At 44.0% G+C, this 19,783-nt stretch overlaps 1 protein-coding gene across 1 annotated transcript; it reads right to left on the reverse strand.

Moving 5' to 3' along the window:
* Positions 1–2,011: 2,011 nt before the first annotated feature.
* LOC146147153 (uncharacterized) lies at positions 2,012–15,029 on the reverse strand. Its single transcript, XM_083387638.1, has 5 exons — positions 14,358–15,029; positions 12,358–12,478; positions 7,140–7,264; positions 5,628–5,707; positions 2,012–5,176 (listed from the first exon to the last, which is right to left on the reverse strand). Exons 1-5 carry the CDS (start codon positions 14,925–14,927, stop codon positions 3,526–3,528), a joined length of 2,547 nt encoding a protein of 848 aa, XP_083243764.1. The 5' UTR covers positions 14,928–15,029; the 3' UTR covers positions 2,012–3,525.
* Between the last annotated feature and the right edge of the window lie 4,754 nt (positions 15,030–19,783).

A 19,783-nucleotide genomic window follows, 5' to 3' on the forward strand; every position in this document is an offset into this window, starting at 1 on the left:
GTTCGATGGATGTTGAAATGCGACATTGGACTCGATTATAGTCAATATTAGATTTGGCCTGCATCAAATACTACGCGTTCTACACGTTTTAATGATGGTCGGAACAATTGTTTTAAATAAAGGCTATACTGAAAGTAAGAATAAGTGGTAGGCCGCACGTAAACTTCAGACGGGTCGCCGGTTGGACACCCCTGCCTTACAGCATTTAAATGACAAGTCGGTAGACAACCACTGGCCAAGTAAATGTTGCCACTACATAAAATAGAAAAAAGGTAAGTTTATGTTAAACACCACTTGTTTGGTGCACTTCAATATTTTCGTCCCTGGTAAATCTTAACTTGCACTGATAATCGAGGTCCAATTTCCTACTTCTAGAGAAATAATTCTGGCCAATTTTGGGCTTGTAAAATTGTAATAAATCGTCGAAAGGCAAATCTATGATAAAAACCCTTACTCTAGCGACGTTCCAATGTGCGCTTTGTTGTTTAAAATCCGAGCATGTAAATTCACAAAGATTAAAAGTGTAACCGCAGTAAAAGAGTGTGAGTTGCCCCTCCAGTCCTACTGATCCCCCACGTATACTTAACATACCAGAAGGATATTTCCAGCTTTACCTTGCTCCCATAAACAGAGTTTATAACGCTCTTGAAAGGTTTGCACACGGGCGATGGAGTGCCTGAAGAGAATTGGCCACCGTTCGAGGCAGAAAAAATAAGCTGCAACAAAACTATAGCAGCAGTGGTAGCAGGAACCTGTCGGGGGTGGGGGACTGACATATATTGTCAGCTTGCAGGAAAACGCTCGTCTTGTTGACGTCAAACTGGCGAAGTAACGCGAGGTTGCCGTATCCGCAACCAATAGTGTCGATTTCCCAATATGGCATTCAAATCTCAATCTAACTGCTGACCCCCTATAACGCTTTACTTACGCGCTAGCTCGACTTTTACATGTGTATAACTATTTGCATGAACGCGAAAATAAGTTGCTGGATTTGCGCGCCATTGTTGGGCTAGTGTGGCACTCCCAATGATAGCACAGTCGTTTTGACCTACTAACGTTAAAGTCAAACAGGTGCTATGTCCAGGTGGTCACCTAAAACGGTAACGACGTCACACTAAGTTGCCACCAAGTAACCCTCCCGCCAGGCGATGTGAAAAGCCCTAAATGTTTTCGAATTGTTCTAAAGAGACAAACCCTAAAGTCCATATAAAAACGCCTTTTGTAGGAGGGATGTTAATCTCTCCTACTTAGGCAGTTTTAGGATTTTTTTTACTAATTCTTACATGTTACACTTGAATCATCATTTCTAGGATCCCATGACTATGAGTAACGAAACCCCTAACAGATTCGGATTTCAACTAATCGGTTAGTTTCACGATTGAAGCGTGCCTAAAAGCCTAGCGGCAGAAAAGAAAACCTGCACCACATTTGATTGCCGAGCCATACTGAACGCGATGACCTATAGCGTAATCCAATGAGCATCAGCTATCAGCCAGCCCAACGTTCGGCCATTTACGCGGAAAAACGGGGCCGAACATCCTAGATAAATGTACGATATGTTCGTGATTGGGGACAGCGATCTGCAATCTGCGATTCGTACACGTTTTTCCTCCAGGCTCGGCTGGCGCGAGTTTTCAGAGTAGCAGGCGGGCGCGCGCATTCAGTGTCGTGGCATTGTCTTTGGGGCGGCAGGGGAAAATTTCGCGGAAAAAATTGACGGCCCGGCGTGTTTGAATGACAGAGGCATCTTTATACGATCACATCTTCCTGCGAAATCCAGCCCGCGCCAAACATGCACCGCCCTGCCCCTGCTATATACGCTTTGCCAGCTCAACGTAGCAGCAACATCGCGCATCCAGCAAACGAAACACGCGCGCAACTGTGCGCCACAGGAATAATAGCAGTCAAACAGCCGGTTTGTGCGGCGGAAAACATCTGGTAGCATTTTATTTTTTAATATTATTAGATATACTTGGATACGGCTTGCAAATGGAAAAAAACGATCGAACGAAACACGAAAGGCACAAGTCAATTTAAAGCAAGAGTGTTCTATTTAAAAGATCGACATACAATTAAACATCGGCATCAAAGCAGGTCTATTTATCAATGAAAGCCGTCTAGTAAACGACGATACGATTGTTTTTTTGTTTATCTCTAAAACTGTAAGACAATGCAAGATTTAATAAAAACCAAACTCGTTTGTTTGCGCAACAATAAGGACATTCACTGTACACTTACTTTTCAGTAGGATCTAGCAGTGAAATTGATAAAGTAAAAATTGTTATACGTATAAAAGTGAAATAAACAGTGACTTAAAAGCAGTATGAAGAAGCTGGGTGCCCGATCGGTAAATAAATTAGCGAACCAATCGAATACAAAGGTGCCCAAGTCGAAATTATAACACACTGTGGATCAACATTGTAAATGATGATGATGCCTGTATTACAGTGGCAGCCACGACATGAAATCAAAACAGAAAGAAGTCAATCGCGACCACTTAATGGTTTATTAGGACAACAAACTTTATATACAGTGATGAGAGAGTGAAAAAATAAAACGCACGGACATATCTCCATATTCAGAATCTTTGCTTAAACGAGTGAATGCGAACCAGCAACCGATACAGTAACAAAATCAACTTATAGAAAAAAGTACAAACCGGTAAAATAAATTGTTGCTTTTCTTTAAAGACGTTAAAAAAAGGTTTTACAAGGATGCGGAATAAACAGTTGTTAACAACGCTTCAAAACCCGAAGTTGAATTTTATGATTTATGATAATTCAGTTCAAACTAATTACAATAGCGCTTGACGCAAAAAAGAGTCTTGCTTGGCAGTTTAAAAAGTTGCCAGATGACCTTAAAAGAAGTTTAACTCAAAGAAACCGCATGGATAATATAAAATAAGTTCAGAGCTACTATAGAAAATTCGATTTGGCCTCAAATGTAAAGATTCAAGCCACACAAGAGGGCATGGATGCGTCTCTTTAGGGTTTGCAAGTTTTCGTAATGTAAAACGTTATATCAAGAGCAAAACAGGGTGCACGCGGTGAACTTTAGCCGATCGCACTTTAACGAAAATCTGTTTAAAAGCTCTGTTCCGAATATACGTCTGAAGGCAGCAAAGCAAATAGGCGCAAATGGAGCGGGATTGTAAGGGTCTCTGCTACGGCATGAACAACACCTGTCTTCCCACTAAACGCACGAACAGATAAAAGAAAAATATATTGCACGAGGACATACACACAAGCGGTGGCGGTGGCGACTTTCGGGTCGACACAAAATGGCAATCGACCGGCGAATTTCGCCGCACAACAGTAACGCGTGATAGGACGAGGTAACTACATCTGGGTTCTTCGCCGACGTCCGGTTACTTTGAACAAAATACCAGTGAGCAAAAATCCCGCGTTTGGTTTACATAAAAAAAATCAACCTGAGGCCTGAAAAAGGAGTATTTGCTATCACGACCTATTGACATTATGTGGCTGTTTTCGCACTGGTGGCTTCAAGGCAACATTCCTGGGATTATCAAGGCGCGGCCGCGGCGCGACACGGAGCGGCACTGTAGCTCTGGACCAGGGAAGGACTTCCGGAGACGGTGGCGCGTCCCAGGATTGACTCCTGTGGCGAACACTGGATGTCATTGTAGAGCGCTGGGGAGAGCGCGTTCGGCGTTTGATAGCTTTGCGAGGCACCACTGCCATCGGCCTCTGGCTGTTCGGCGCTCACCGGGTTCAGCGGCATCAGCGAATTGTCGCTGCCTGCACCGCTGCTGCTGCTTCGGCCACCCGCCAATGGACTTTCGCCGTAGTAGTACTCGCTATGTGAGGCGGGCGCGTGCTCTGGCATGCGGGTGCAGGTAATGCCAGCCGCCGCCTTTGGCTGCACGTACTCCTCGCCGTTGACCGGGTAGCCGACCTGCGACATCGCGCTCATGCAGCTGCCCGCCCGCTTGGACTCATCGGGCGAGAAATTGCCGCCGTCGCCGCCCTCGCGCTGATAAATGCTGGCGCCGTTTGACGACGCCGCATCGTAGAGGCCTGGGCGAAGCCTTCCAGCGCTACCAACAGTGTAGTCTTTTTCCAACTCGTACGCACCGGGGAAACTGGATTGATACGGCTTCTGTTCGGCCGGCGACAGTTCCTGCTTGACGAAAGGGCCCAGCGCGTTGTTCTCACTTGCAGCCGGATCCGGCGAGAGTCCACTTTCGGCCTTTGGCTTTTCCTCGCAGTAGAACTGCTCTTGTTGGTTCGGGTAAGTGGCAAAGCTGCTACGGTAGGCGTCAGGATTGTAGATGGCGTCGCCATGATGATGCTTGGCCACGTCGCTTCCTGCGACAACCGAAGGCGGCGTCGTGGTGGAGTAGGTGTTGGGCGTTTGATCGCCGGTCTCGCTGTAGGCATTTGTCGAGGCTGGGTAAGTGGAAGTGGCGTAGTTGCCCAGTAGGTAGGGCTGGAAAACCTGGCCTTTACCACTCGTCTTGCTTGAGTACTCGTTAGAGGTCAGCGCGACGCTGCTCGTCGGCATGTAGTGCGACTTGTCGTAGCGGATGTCGAAGTGGCCCCAGAAGCGGCTCGAGTCGTTGTAGCCGGGCGACGGGTTGGACATGGTCGCCATCTTGGCCATTGACCACTCGTACGGGTAAGAGTTCGTTGCATAGCCGCTCGGTGAAAGGGTGGTGACGGGCGCAGCGCGGTCGTACATTGCTCCGATGCCGGCGTTGCCGAATCCGAAGCCGTTGGCAATAGATCGCGCGCTCAGCGAGTCGTACGTGACGTCATATTCCGTCGCTCTCGCGCTCTTGTCGTCTAGTAGCGACCTGTACATGTCGCCGGGCGCGTAGCCTCGCTTGTGAGCTGACCCCAGCGAGCCGACATCCATTCCGCCGGAAAACAGGCCCTCGATGCCGGCGCAAACCGAGCTCGTGCTGCCGATCGCGCCGCCGGAGCGCGACGACTTGACGCCGGGCAAATAGCTATCGCTCATTGGCCAGGTTAGCTTGTCGTCGAAGTATGAGGCGGCCGGGCGCGCCGTGGAACCCTTGCTGTTCAGGTCGACCCTGCTGTTGTTGTTGCTCTGGTTTCTTCCGCCGCCGATTTGCGAATCCCGGCCCGAGTACATGTGGGTTTGAGCCAGGCCTTGCTTGCCCGACGCAAGGTTATGACTTGGGTTGGGGAACCTGCCGCAAAAAAGACACGCGCCGTTGAAATGCCGTGACGTGGAAACGAAAGTCGCGCTGATTTTACGTATCGAAACAAATAGATATATTTCCGTACCTATAAATCATCGCGCCGTTGTTGATGAGTCACAGGCATGCATTATACACGTTGGTGCGAATACTTTAATAGGTTTAAGATGCTAAAACCGAAATAAACAACGTCAAACCCGCATCAATTTTGCCTGTTGACTAGTGGCCCGTCATATGCTTTAAATATCTACAGCTAGTCTTTCTTTATTTAGTATTTCCCTGTACAAAGTCTAAAAATGCGCTATTTTAATAGCCATTGCATATCGTTAAAAATATGACTTATTTTTAGGGAGCAGCTGATTTTATTGGCCTAACGGTATTTCACTGGTCAATGGGAAAACAATCAATCCGCCAAACAATAAACATATGTTAACAAACTTACAACGAATAATTTGATTCGGCAATCTGTCGGTTGTTTTTCTCCTCGCTGTGATGGCCTTTACCTCTTCTTGGCTTCGGGTCCTGTTTTGGAGATATAAATCAGTTATTAGAGCCAGGGATGTGGAGTCGTACAAAGGGACTCGGGACTCAACGGAGTCGATTTGTTTTGCTGAAGTCGGAGTAAGACTACGTAAAACTACCCAAGTCCCGAGTGCGATACGCGCACGCGTATTATCAAATCTGTAAATTGTAAAAGTGTAATAGCGAATGGTGTACTGTTTTCCAACCATGTATTTTGGGTGGATAAATTATATGACAACCCTATGAGTGGATTGCTGAATATCCATCTAATTTTAGTTAAGGAAATAGATTAAATGCAGGCTGTAGAGTCGAAGCAAGACTCGGGACTCGACGCAATCGCGCGTTTTGCTGAAGCCGGCCTAGGATTTATGTTTTGGCCGGAGTCGGACTCCGCCGCATTGATGTTAAAGCACCGCAACACGTTATTGGCGTATACCACGAACTTGTCATTTTTACACACGGTAATTTTGGATACTTGTTTTATTGCAGGCTTAAGGTTGTGTTTCCAATGTACCGAAAACGGACAAACTTAGGCGTTAAACCGGGTAGGCCTATTGCAATAATTACTACAGCGGTCAACCAATATACTACGGTAACTTAATAATGCCAATAAACACAGAAGGTAAACTGTTTTTACGGAAGTCTTCGAAAGTCTTCGCATGTTATCAACTGACCCTGTTGTACGGATATATTTTGGACAAAAAAGCGAATGCTAAAGCCACAAAAGTAATTTTTACAGGTAACACCCCTGGGTATATAGGCAACAGAAAAGACCTGACACCCAATTAGGTGCAAAGGAAAGTTTCCCTACAATGCAAGCAGATTTCTTCCTCAATGAAGCGGCTAACGAACGAGATCAATCTATGGAATTTTCGTGCCCCACTCACGTCTCAAGCGCTTGAAAAAAGACCGCGTGAGCATTTATTATAGGTTCTGAGTTCTGCGACAACTCGGGCCCTTGCTTTGGCGAGACGCATTCCGAAGGCGTGGGTTCGCGTTTGGAGATTATAGCGCGTCGAATTTCACGTCGCGTAATTCAGGAAACTGAAATAAGCCAACTGCAGCAGCGGGCGATCAACCTCGAGCGAGCCCCCCCCCTCCCCTCTCCCGAAACCCTTTACTATTTTACAACCAGCAGTTGTTGTTTTTTAGAAACGGGGCCTGTGTTTTTTACTGCAATAAATCCTGTCAGGCGGTTTTAAGTTTATATAGCGGTCATGTTATCGACAGTGTAGATTTTCCACAAGTTAACCTTATAGTTAATGAAGCTATGGTTTTCCCTGGCAAATATCCAATAAATGTATATAACTCTAAAAATAACAATATACTACGATAAAAGGATAACATTGGTTAGTAAATTATTTTTTCTCATAATTTCTTCAGAAATATTTTTAAACATTTCCGTATAAGTGGTGTTTATACAAGCAAGTACCTTAGGTTTACGTCGTGGCCTGTACTTATAATTTGGATGCTCCTTCATGTGTTTGGTTCTTAAACCTTCCGCTTCGGTGATGAAGGGCTGCTTGTCTTCTTTCGTCATCTCTTTCCACTTTTTACCTTAAAAATTGAAATAAAAGGATGATAAGGTATATATCGTAAAGAAAATCGTATAATTTTTGTATATTGATTTGAGTTAGGGTATACTACCCTTATACTTTCGTGAAAATTTAGTTTATTTGTAAGGTCCTAAAGCTGTTTGGATAACGGACGCGTGATTGTAATAGCAAGGCTTTCTACATACGCAGAATATATCAACAAAGCACGTTTAAATATGTTTTCACGATCTATATTCAAATTAAAAAATGTGTGAACTGATTTTATTGTTTATTTGGAACGGGTTGGATGTATAAAAATGAAAACAATTCTAAAAACATCGCTTTCTGACGGTTGGCGAGGAATGCGTCAAATAGCGTCCAGCCAAAAATCGCCATTTGGGTTTAACAAATTCCTTCGCACGGTTAGAGATTTTTTAAATTGTATAAACAAGGGCGGTTTTAAATGGTCAGTTGGTCTCCTTACCCCGACACTCCCCGTAAGGTGGCCCCACGTCACAAGCACACACGTTCGCGCACAAGCACGCGCACACGCACACACGCGCGCGCGCTTGCAGATCGCCGCCTTTTCCTCGAAGTGTAGCCGGAGCCGCGATCGGGGCGCGCGCGACTCACACGGCGCTTTTCAGGGAGCGCGACTCTGCGAACTGGGTCCTGCCGCGTTGAACCGAGCGCCCGGCCGCTTTTCGGGGAAGCAATCGAGCAATCTCGACGCTTCCTGGTCCGCGATTTATTTCCCGCTTCATCCTTCCAATAAACAGTTTGCCGCGAGAAGAAAAAAATTCAACGGCGGCGAGAAACGCGAGCGACCGATCTGCGGCGGCTGTCAATCAAAGGCCTGCGGTCGCGGTCTCGTAGCGATTTCGGTCTGCACACCTGCATGGCCCGAATGCGGTCGCGTTTGCATTCTGGCATTCGGGGGATACGCCAGCAAGAGGAATACTGGCCTTAGCCAAATTAAGAAGCGAGACACACGGTTATGATGTGAGTGAGACACACGGTTATCTGGAAACCCAGAAAATCAAAGTGACAGGTTTGCAAACATGCCATTATGGGTTCGTTCAATAACAACCACTCGACATTTTAATACCTATGTCAGGTGCGTGAAGTGAATTTGAATATTTTATTTTTAATGCGTGATTTAAACTTATGCATAGAAATCTAATTTGATTTCTCGCAAGGCAACTTCGTAGACCTTTCGCTTATAATAGAAGCGGAACGAATATAGTTTACAGCACCGCAAATAAAATCGCGTGGCAAAAGGCAGTTTGCGTCATCAGTGCTGGCAAATGGCGGATGTACATTTTTCGGCGTGTCATACTTGCGAAAAACGGGTGGCCGTGACGATTTGGCAGTGAAACATAAATGCAACGTTAAACGGAATATCTCGTTTTATATGTGCGTACTTCGCGCGGTGATTCATGGCGACGCAAAACAGAGAACAATGTCCCCTTTAAGCCGACACATCCACGAGCCCATTTGAATCGAGACTGTTCACTGACTGTAAAATCCCCGACTGTAGAACGCGGCAACACTGACATGTCCCACGCCGCCGCCGATTACTAGCGGACATCAACCTCCTATTCATGTATAGTTGGCATATTTAACACGCCAATCGACAGGCAATGATAGGGCGCTTGACAAGGGCCGAACAACGGCGGTTATCACCGGCAGCCAGCAACAGCAGCAAGCAGCAGAAGCAATAGCAGCATCGGCTGCCACTCTGCGTGCTTTGCGACTCTGGGCCTGCTGCTGTGTGCTCGGCGGCAACAGACAATCCCAGATTGGAAATTCGATCTTTGCGCAGCGCATTGCTTGTATGATGTCTTCCTTTCGACGCATTGTTGAGGTCGCGCTTGTTTCCTGCCGCCAGGCCTATCTGTTGCGCCGCCGTTTAGATTTGCTGCTGATGCAACAGGCGAGGTGGCAGCAGACCTAGAGAGAACTCTGGGCTGCCTGGAGAGCTATTCCCAGCACTCGACCTGGGCGCCACCGTAGAACTGCAATTTCGCTGCACGCCAGAATAACTTCATTTCGAGCGTTGCGATTATTTGGCTATGCAGCATACGCTGTGGCGTACGCAAACAATATATATATGTACTTGTTTTGCTGACTTTAAATGTCAAATGTTTTAGTTTTCTAACCCGATAACATTATGACATTATCAAAATCGCTGCAGGATTCATGTTGGATTATATATAATATAGCCGTAACACTTCATTTAGTTTATATTGAACAACTCAAACTAATAAGCGTAGCCCTTTATGGCAAGCCTTTCTGTGGCATAACAATATCAACCACAGAGCCCTAAAAACGACCCAAACAATAAATTACCATAACAGTATTACGTTTGTCGTTTGTGAATGAATTTAATGTCATCAAATGGAACCATATTCTTACAAATTAATTTTACAACACTAAACTCAAAGTTTTGGTCACGCAACCAACTATGTACGCAAAAGTGGAAAAATGAAATCTTAATCACAGTTACACATGTGTATGTAGATAAATTAGATAGAAAACATGTAAAGAAGCGCACGGATGGGCAAAACGTTTATCGAAAAAACGGACGCATACACACAGCCTATGCTCAAGGCAATTGTTTTTGTGACATTTTTTGTGTGTTTTTCCTCGAGCGTTGCGCTGCTGTGATACGCACCCCATTCAAATACACCCGTTTGGCTGAACTGGGATGTGTCAAACGGTGTTGTACACATACTCCAAGTTCCCATGCGCTAACTATAAAACCGACGATACACTGATGAATTGCTTGGCGTTTCTGGCTACATTTCGGACAAAGTGTCACTACCAGTCGACCACTGTTACTGCGTAGGCCTTTCGTTGGTCGAGCGATAAGTACCCCGAAACGCTTTAAGCCTGATGCGATGACGCCGTTTCTAAGTTTGCATAGGCAAATCGGACGTCACGCAGCACGTGACATATTTACAAAGCAAAGTGCAAAAGTTTTTTTTAAACAAAATACCATATAAATTTCCGTAATATTTGGTAGGTTGCTAACGTTTAGTTGTTATGCCGAGAACGGATTTGTGTGTGTATGTGTGCTATTTTTTCATTAAGCGACACATACAATCATTGAATAAAATTAAACATGTAAGATAAAAAGCAAAAATTAAACATGTAAGATAAAAAGCGACGTCCCAAAGATTAAAAAAAAAATAGCCTAAAAGTGCCATCCCAGGATAAATCGTAAGTTTTTATGGGAGCTTTTATTGTGTTAACTCGTAAAATTATATTTCATGCGTGCAGCTACATTGGCAGACTATAGGGCTGCAAATTGTAATCGTTACATGTTCGCAAGTGATTTACCAGCGTTATAGGTTTAGATAACTTCGCAATCGAAAATTAGCCGAGCTCACAGCAGTAGCGGTGCAAGGCTCTTAACATCCTGCTGACGCTTACTGGTGCAGTTTAATGGCGCACAAACCGCTCGCTCACCTTTACAACTCACAAGACTGGTCGCGGTGTAGCGCTACATTAGGGGAATTTGTCTTCTCCATGGCATTAATTCGTCCCTGCGTGGTTATTTGGCAAGCTGCTGGCCCAATCAAGCGCAATGACTCACCGATATGGCTGCCGTCAGCTCACGCTTCTCCAACATAGTAAAGGTTTAGCAACGAACGAGCGCTCCTTATGAGGGATTCCTATTTTCGGCGTTTTAAGGTAAACAAAGTGTTATTTAGGGCGTTTGCTGCTTTTTTGCCTACCGAAGGCGCTCGGCCAGCAACTCTGCGCATTTTTAGGCAATTCTATTCAAACAGCGCAGCGTTCAAAGAGCGTCGCAAAGTTCGACAAAGTTTGGCCCTTTTTCTCTAAACGAACCTCGGCGTACCCAAATTAAACATCAGCGATCGGGGGTGTGCGATTTCCTTCGAGCGCTCTCGGGTGTCTTTCCAAATAATGACGGGTGCTCTCCCATACCCACAGTACAAACGGTTTCGATAGGCAGGCCAACCGGCAAACCCATGATGGCGTCTATTGGATATATTAGGCGTCGTGGCGTCGACTTCCTGAAAAGTTGAGGCCGGTCGCTTGAGTGTGTGCTTTCACTGCTTGTGCGTATACAGTCAGTCACGTGCCGACGGCCAACAATAGACCGCAAACGTCTTTATGAGGGGGCACCATATCGGCGGCTAATTACTCTTGGTTGGAAGTTTGTTTGGGGATTGTGAATTTCAATTGTTCTTTCAAGTCTCTGGCGTCAATTTGGAAAAACCAGTATGATTCGTTTGAAGGTTTAAAATAGCGTAAACCGTCAACTTTTAGTGACCTACTGGGGGTCTTTCTGCGCATTAACAACAAGTTAACCAACGGACGTGCGCACAAACTGTAACTTTCGTTCGGCATTAAAATTTGGTTCGGAAAACATCGAGCGCTGGTTGAAAATTAACGAGACACCGGGCATGTAGCGCCGGCTGCGTGTTTCCAACAAAATGTGGGATGTTCCTCGGTTTTACCATAAAACTTCGTTCGGTTTGCATTTAATACTCTTTATAAGTGCGCCGGGTTCCTCATAACGTCCGTGATGCGTTTGGCCAACGCTGGCAAAAAACTGATGCTCTATACTGGTTCGCCGTTAGCTCTAGCGCGTTTTTACAGTGGCGGGCTCGCTTCCGTATTGATGAAACTGTACCGAAACTTCCTTGTGCCCTTTCGCGCATTAGCATTTAAGCTCGTAAATTCCTGCTAGCGGCGAAATTTCCCGAATCGCCAAGGGTTTCGTCAACCTTAGTCACACACGTATTTTTATCTTACGGTGATCGGGGGCCTAGAAATCCCCGCCATATGATAAGAAATCATTCCGTTAAATAGCAGGGATTACTGCACTTGCGAGCCCGCGTGTATAAAATAAAATGGGTGTGGTTAGGCTGCAAAAACTCCTGTTACTATAGAAGCCGTGACACAATAGTTACAATAATTTTATAGTTACAATAGCTTGCCATACAAATTTGGGAAAACACGGCAGCTATGCCCCTTTCAAAGGAATGGCAATCCCATTTTCCACAGTCCGCACAAAGTTCAACTACCCTATTAACATTGAAAGTAAAGAGCCCAATGCGATCTGACTGCTTAGCCTACCTAACATCTTGCTGAGTTCCGCGTTGTGGTGATCCGGAAAGGCTTCCGCCATCCTCTTACGTTCAGTCTTTGCCCAGCACATGAAAGCGTTCATCGGCCGCCTTATACGGGGCTCTTCCTGCTTAAACAAAACGAACGTTATATATTTTGCCTTTGTAAGGTTAGAGAAAACCGTCGTAGGTGTGTGGGTAAACTCAAAGCGAACACTCCAATTAAGCTATACAGAATACATTGTTGCTTTTGGTGAGGATTCTCGAGTAATATCACAGATATATATAGTTCGTTATAAATCGACTGTTATTAAAACTAGTTAACAGTCATCGTATAGTCACATTTTCGTTTGCTATGGAAAAGTTTTGTTGTCAGCTTAATCGTTTTAGCAACCAACTTTTATCACCACGTTATAACTGACAAAATATTCTTCGATAAAATACCTTAATCTGGCACGTTAGCTTCAACCGCATTTCTTCAAGAGAAATCAGAAAAAAAATGTTTTTGTTAAACCACACTATAGTAAGAACTCCATTTTAATTTAACACTAGAGGTCTTTTATAATGGATGTCGTTCAACAGCCCTAATGCAACAAAACCTAGAAACCGACATGTCTCATATCGAATGACAATATACATTTGGTTTCTTATTTTTATTAAAACAAAACATGTCACAATATTTACTTATTAAAGTAAGCAATATAAACTTGATGTAAAACTTCCAACATATGAATTAAACATGTTTACAAGGTTCGTCTTAATCAGCCTGGCATAAAATATAGGAACAAGGTGGTCTTACATATTAATTATTTTGTTGTATAGCAGCATTGATGGGGAAACTAGGGTTGAAGAATCATTTAAGTAAAACAACACAAAGTTTAACCTCGTTCCCGACTGTCTTTAGGCGCAGTGCGTTTTTACCGTACGGTAATATATGAAATTTTCCTAAACGATTCAATTTGTCCAAGCTTCTCCAAATTTTTTGACGTCTTACTTGCGTCACGCCACTGTTTGTTTTGCTGTAGAATCAAAATGGCGGCAAAACCGCAGGACTGACAGTCGGTCGATTGTTTGCCAAATCCGCTTTTGATATGACATATGAGGCTATACATCTACACGCTTTGAAGTGCAGGAGACGCATTTCTACCAAAAATGTAGTACTGTTTTTTCGTAGGGTCACGAGAAATTGCGAGGGGTTGTTTTTAGCAATCTGAAGGGTTTTCAAATTATTTTAAACTCCGTTTTAAAACACTAAATTAACCTGTAGGTGCTATCTTAATTTAAAGACGAATTACGCAGCCTTTAAAAAGCTGATTTGAGGCGCCCTTACAAACCGACACCTGCACAAAATTAGGCCATAACACGGAAAACGCCAGGTCGGCAAAACAGCTCGGCGCCGGGAGCAAGGATTACAGCGTAATATACGTTTCCTGTCCCAACGCGCGATCTTACAACTCGGGGTGATTATATCGCCGACAAGTGGCGCGGTGATTTAACAAAATGGGAAATTCCTGTTTGCTTAGTTATATAACAAAGGGTACGCTTAGGAAATAGTCTTTGTAGTTCAGCAACAGCCACATGATTTTAACGTGTGTTGCGAGTGGGATTTTATTGTCACTGTATGTATACAATTAAAATTCACACGCGTAAAAAGCGAATTTATGTCGCCTATTGATTTCATACAAACCATCTCATCGCATAGCCTAAGTGTAAAGAAGGCGCATGAATGCAATTCAGGCCATTGACGAATAATTAATTAATTTATTATTCATGTGGACACAAAGAGTTGTAATTGAGCGATAAACAATAGAACTACAGCTATGTTAGTTATGTATGTTTAGGCTGTTAGATAAAAAAAAATCGCATGTCGATCGTCATTTACAATGAAACATTTTCGGTCACGTTTGTTTTTAGACCTGAAGTTATTGTTTTGATTTTCTAAATCGCAGTACATCGTCAAAAACGAACAAACTAGAGCAAGAACGTGCAATACACCATAAAACCACCAACCTTTTTCGATTGGCACTTTGCCGTGTCGCCGTTGCACTTTGACCTTCCTCTCACGCCGCCGCCTCCGCTGACGGACGAGTTGATCTTACTTGTCAGCTCCGGGCAGGCGCTGGCGTAATGCGGGACCATGTCGCCGCCGATGCCGCCGTCAAGGCCGTGATGCTGCGCGCCCAGGCCGTAGGAGAACTGCTGGGGGTGGTACTGTTGGTTGGAGGCGGCGCCGACTTGGCCGTTGCTCAGCAGATTGGTCCAAGATGCGCCGGCGGCACTGCCGTACTGACTCGGCGACAGTGAAGACGGACTCGCGTAGTTGGAGCCGCCGAAAAGCGCCGGGGTGAGTCCCATCAGAACGTTGTTGGCCGACGAGTTCTGGGTGCAGCTCTCCGGGACGGTTTCGGAGCCCCGCGGAGTTAGCGTGGAAGGGGCGTCGAAAAGGTCTCGGGCGCTGTAGCTTGGAGTGACGTAGGCTTCGACCAGAGACGAAACGCTGCGGCTAGGGTAGGCGTCACTTTGCGTGTGGTAGGGGTTGCAGGAAGACCCGGCCCCGGGGGGCACGATCAGACCGGCCATCTTTTGCTTTGCGGTCGAGCGAAACCAGACGAAACTGGAATGTTTGTGTGCGATCAGTCAGCGACGTATCGGCAAAGTTGTTTTGTTGATATCAGTGTTTTCCCGTCGGGTTTGTTATTTCTATCAGAGCTATCTATATGCGCTTGTAGCCGCAACGCGGACCTTTGAGTGATGTGCTATTTCCCGCCTGCAAAGCGGAACAAACAGTCTCGCGTTAACGACTCAAGTGACGCCAAACCGCCTTTACGTCGTTTGATAGATACACGCGGGCCAATTATCGTTACACACACAAACAACTGTTAATGTGTGTAAACAATCATTGGCGATTAAACTTACTCGCGGTACAATTGACAAAATCAAAGCGCGTCCTCGTAAAATCAAAACAAGTATCTGCAAAAAACTCTATTTGATACCAACTTCAAACTAATCATATCAGTTTAACGAACCAAATTATTACATTTTTCCTAATGAATTTAAAAGAGCGCCTATGCGATCTGGTAAAAATGCCCTTATTTTTTCCGCACGTTCTTAATCGCTTTTGTACCCTTGGCCTTTTGGGCTCCGCTAACGCGATTCTTCTCTGATCCTTATTGGTAAAAAAAGAATTGTCTTTCAACTCGCCGTACACAATTGACCTCCGACCGCGAAAGTTCTATTTCGACATCTGTCTAATAACCGCTGATTTCCCTGCTGCACTAAACTCCATCGGCTCTGACGCCCGAACAGCTCGCATAATAATGCACAAATGCTGATGTGGACCACCGACACTGCACCTTGCGGGAAAATGGTGGCCCATCACAGTGCGGCTGCAAATTGAGTAAAAATCAGACCGGACTTGCGACCCTTTTTTCGCGCGCACCCGAACGCTTAGCGACTGTGAGCCGCGCGCCAATCTAATTTCCCCATTCAGGCCCGGTGCAATCCGCGCATCAGGCCCTGCGCACATATTTATGTGCCGCATTATGGAGTTTGCTGCACCGCGCTGGCTGTCACACGTCCAGCTCTAATCCAACCTTGCCGCGAATTTTCGACATGACAGTCTTATGGCAGGTTAGAAAATAAGTAAACAAGTGTCCGGAGTTTATTGCCACTCGTGGAATTGGAAATAGCGTGTATTTTGTGCAACAGTTTGTCTTGAAGTTGAATAGCCGTCGACTATATGACTTTCCTGTCCAAAGTTACATGCCCCGTCTATATATTAACTAGTAACTTATATTTAAGTCAATCTATCCATTTATCACAAAACTCCTTTTCTTTGTTTAAAATCTAATACATCAAAATTATGAAGGCACAACATTTTACCGCAGCATGCACGTACGGCTGTACGCATATTTCAATAAAAGACTAAACACCTACAGTGATTGTTATGCATTTCCATTCTATTAACACAAATAAATAAATCATAGTGTAGGTTTATATGGGCATAGTTAGATTTTTCAAAAGTTGCACTTCAAATGTGTTTCTCGAATGCTTATAGTTTACCCTACTATTTTTCGAGAACAAATTATCTTGCCTTGATGTTCCCGCACGGATTAATATACATTTTATTTTGTCCGGTAGGTGTCGTAGCGGGGTTGTTTTACTGAATGAAACTGTAATGGAGCCTGGTATCTTAAAGAAATAAGAAAACAATAAACGCTTTCAATTATAGCCTGACGTTGAGATGTTAAATATTATTATATTTTTAATATTTTAGAGTTTTTTATCAATAACAATTTAATAAAAAAGTTAATTTTATCAACACTGCAAAATATACAATGATTTGTCATGGTTATTTTTTCTGTAACTGCAGTAGTACATAATCTAAATCTTTCGCGTTAAGGATGTGCTTAATTGCAATAGGTTTTATCGTTTCATTTCAGAAATGTAATACTAAACATATGGACTTCGCGAGGGAGAGGTTGTTAATTTCCTTATAGGTTTGAAGGGTTCACAACATTAATAAAAAATGTCATAAATAATGGGCGATAGTAAACATTAGAGGTGTAAATATTTAAATTTATATATTTCGCCGTATCAAAAGCTTAAACGATGGAAATTTATCACAATCAACCGAACTGCATAACATTTTGGCCCATTAATTTTGCCCTTGTATCGCCCAAATTTGGCAATATTTTGATATTTACGGGATATTTTCCGACAAAAGATCGACCATTTTGTGGTAAAGCGCGCAGTTCAAGGCAAACATGGCCGCCCCCTACTCTGCGGCTCAAGTTAGTCTCGCTGCCTTTTCAAAGTTCACGCCACAGAATTATTAGTGTCTCAATTTGCCCTTTAGTTGCGCTCGTGCCGCCGAGTTCGCGCTTTTAACCTGTAATTACATCTCATTGCGGACGGCGAGCTGCGTGTGCTAAACGGAATCGGAGTTAGGCGAGTGAAAGGAGCTCCGCAATTTGCGATTTCGCCGAATAGCGTGCAATTCCGAAAAGCGCTGGCGCTAAATTTAGCGAGAGGCTGCGGCAATGACACATTTTGGCGCGTCTTCGCGGCCCGCTCTATGCGCGCAAACCCGCCCTGGAACCCCCAGGCAACTAGCCGCGGCAACGAATAAGTTAAAAATGAACGCCTTGTGTCACGTTTTTGCTGAGCGACGGCTCGTCTGGTTCGCCTGATCCAAGTTCGGCCGAACAAAATCGACGCATCCTCGCCGATATCCACACCGCCGATTGATTTGCTTTCGGATTTGCCTCTGTCCGGAGGTTCCAAAGGTCAACGCAGCGCAGCACTTTGCTCGCAAGGCCACATAAGGTGTTGCGGCGGCAAGGACGTGCATTTTGCTGCGGCTTTCGCTCGCTGTCAATTCAGGGCGAACCTCGACTGACAGTTAACCTATCGCAAAGCAGCGGATCAGAAGTGTGATGGGACATAACACGATATCGTTGCCAAAACAAATGCATTGTCGAATACGTTGCGAACGTGTCGGCGAACTTCGGACCTTGGTCGTTGCCCCGCTTAAAGTTGAAAGCAGGTGCAACAACAAAGCAAAAACACCAGGCGCACAATTTAGGCGCCGAAAAAGGCGCGCACTGACGCCTTAATTAAAAACGGTATACAACTGTACGTTGTTACCGGATTAAAACCGACAACCTGCGGATTCAAGATTTTCATTTCTTGAATTGCGAAAGTATGAAATCATTTAACGAAAGGTCACTAAGGTATTACGTCTTGACAAGGCCTCAAAAACAACCACATTGTACCTTAACAAGAGTCAAATTTACGTGTTACGCCTATAGTCGACCTTCTAAAAAATCGTGACGAAAAACATGTCTATATAAATACTTATCCAAATAAGTTTTATAACCATGGATAAAACGAAAAAATATTTAGCGAATTTAAAAAATTAAATATACAAAGAAATTTGGTTAAAGGAAAGTTTTTAAAGTACCAGTGACCTGGCGCAGATTTTTTATGTTTTGAAGGGCCATAGGTATTTTTTCAGAGATGAGTCACAAAGTGACGTCTTAACGTGGCGTTATTAAGTAGGAATCCTAAAAACACTACACAATATTTCGGTTTGTTAGTTTTAGGTTTGAAAAGGTGTTAATTTCAATATAATAACTACTTTACAATGGTGGTATTGGGTTGGACCAAACGAAAAACCTTTATATTGTTAAAGTTACCAAAACTTTTATTTTCGAGGGCGCGATGAAACGCACGACGCCTTTATGTGAAAACAAAATTATCGAAATGCGCTAAGAAAAACGAGAAACATAATTCAGTTTCGCTAAATTTCAGTTTAAAAAAATATTCTATTTACGTATTTAAAAATAAACAAAAAACTACAGTGTTTTGGGGGAGCATGACACGAACCCCTTCTATCCGCTCCTGTCCGTGAGCCTATGGCTCCTTTGGTAGAGTTGAAAAGACATAAAAACCAAGGAAACCTAACACAGTTCTCATGCTTTTAAAATTGGACTGATAAAAGTGTTGATACAAGGAAAAGCGCAATACGCAGTTAAAGTGTTACAAACTATATGCAATAATTTGGTTAAATTTGTATTTTAGTTTTTGTTTTGATCGTTTAATAAATAATTATTTTTCTTGCAAAGACGTAGTGAAAACACCTTTAGATCATGCAAAACGTAAAGGAATTGACACACTAAGTCATAATAAATACGCGGAAACGTAAAATATGTTTGCATCTATAAGGTTGCAAAAAATCCCCAAAAAATGTTCTTTCACAAATATTTAAGATTTCGCGCTTCGTGTTATGAGCTTTTTCGTATAACAACAAATGTGCAAGCATCGAACACTTCTCTACAATTTTGCAAACTTGTCTTTGGGCAAGAAAATAAGTCGAATGCATATTTTAGTTTAACAGTTATGTTTGCGATGTTTCCTTCGTTTTATTATTTTTAGTTGTGTTTAAGGGCATCGTATGATATATGCTTTTATTTTTTGTGCGCTTTGTTTTGACCCTTGTAATAAATGCGCCTTAGTCATAATTCCATCTTCGATAGGCTGCAGGTTTGCAGCAAGACACTCCGAATTACGTCCGGCTTTCCCATTGGTCGAGCGCCGGCGCACACCAGCCGACTTTGACATGACCTTGGCAACTGGCATAGGATGGTGCGGCGCACCACGTCGGAATTTGCGATCGTCAAAAGACGCAGTCTTGGCAAATGCGGCTAGACTGACAGTTGCATAAACGAGAAAAAAAACACGTTCAGGCTCGAAGGTCGGTCAGTGCTTCTCGGAAGTCAAAATTCGCGCTAACGCCGGTAGACCGGACTGCTTGATGAAATATGTAAACATTTTTCTTCTGCCTAAAAACCGATATGTTTCTGTCCACAAGAATGATTATAAAATGATAAGTTATATTTCAATAATTGCCAGAAGTCATCAGGATGAAGCAG

This window comes from Ascidiella aspersa, chromosome 4 (assembly GCF_963924565.1).
Source record: "Ascidiella aspersa chromosome 4, kaAscAspe10.2, whole genome shotgun sequence".
Lineage (NCBI taxonomy): Eukaryota > Metazoa > Chordata > Ascidiacea > Phlebobranchia > Ascidiidae > Ascidiella > Ascidiella aspersa.

What these genes read in the sequence shown, in the direction of transcription:
- LOC146147153 (XM_083387638.1), bottom strand. Translation starts at nt 14,927, where the DNA reads ATGGCCGGTCTGATCGTGCCCCCCGGGGCCGGGTCTTCCTGCAACCCC. An exon ending in CAAAGTGCCAATCGAAAAAG is followed by an intron (nt 12,479 to 14,357) that starts GTTGGTGGTTTT and finishes GTTTTGTTTAAG; the next exon opens with CAGGAAGAGCCCCGTATAAG. An exon ending in GGAACTCAGCAAGATGTTAG is followed by an intron (nt 7,265 to 12,357) that starts GTAGGCTAAGCA and finishes TCAATTTTTAAG; the next exon opens with GTAAAAAGTGGAAAGAGATG.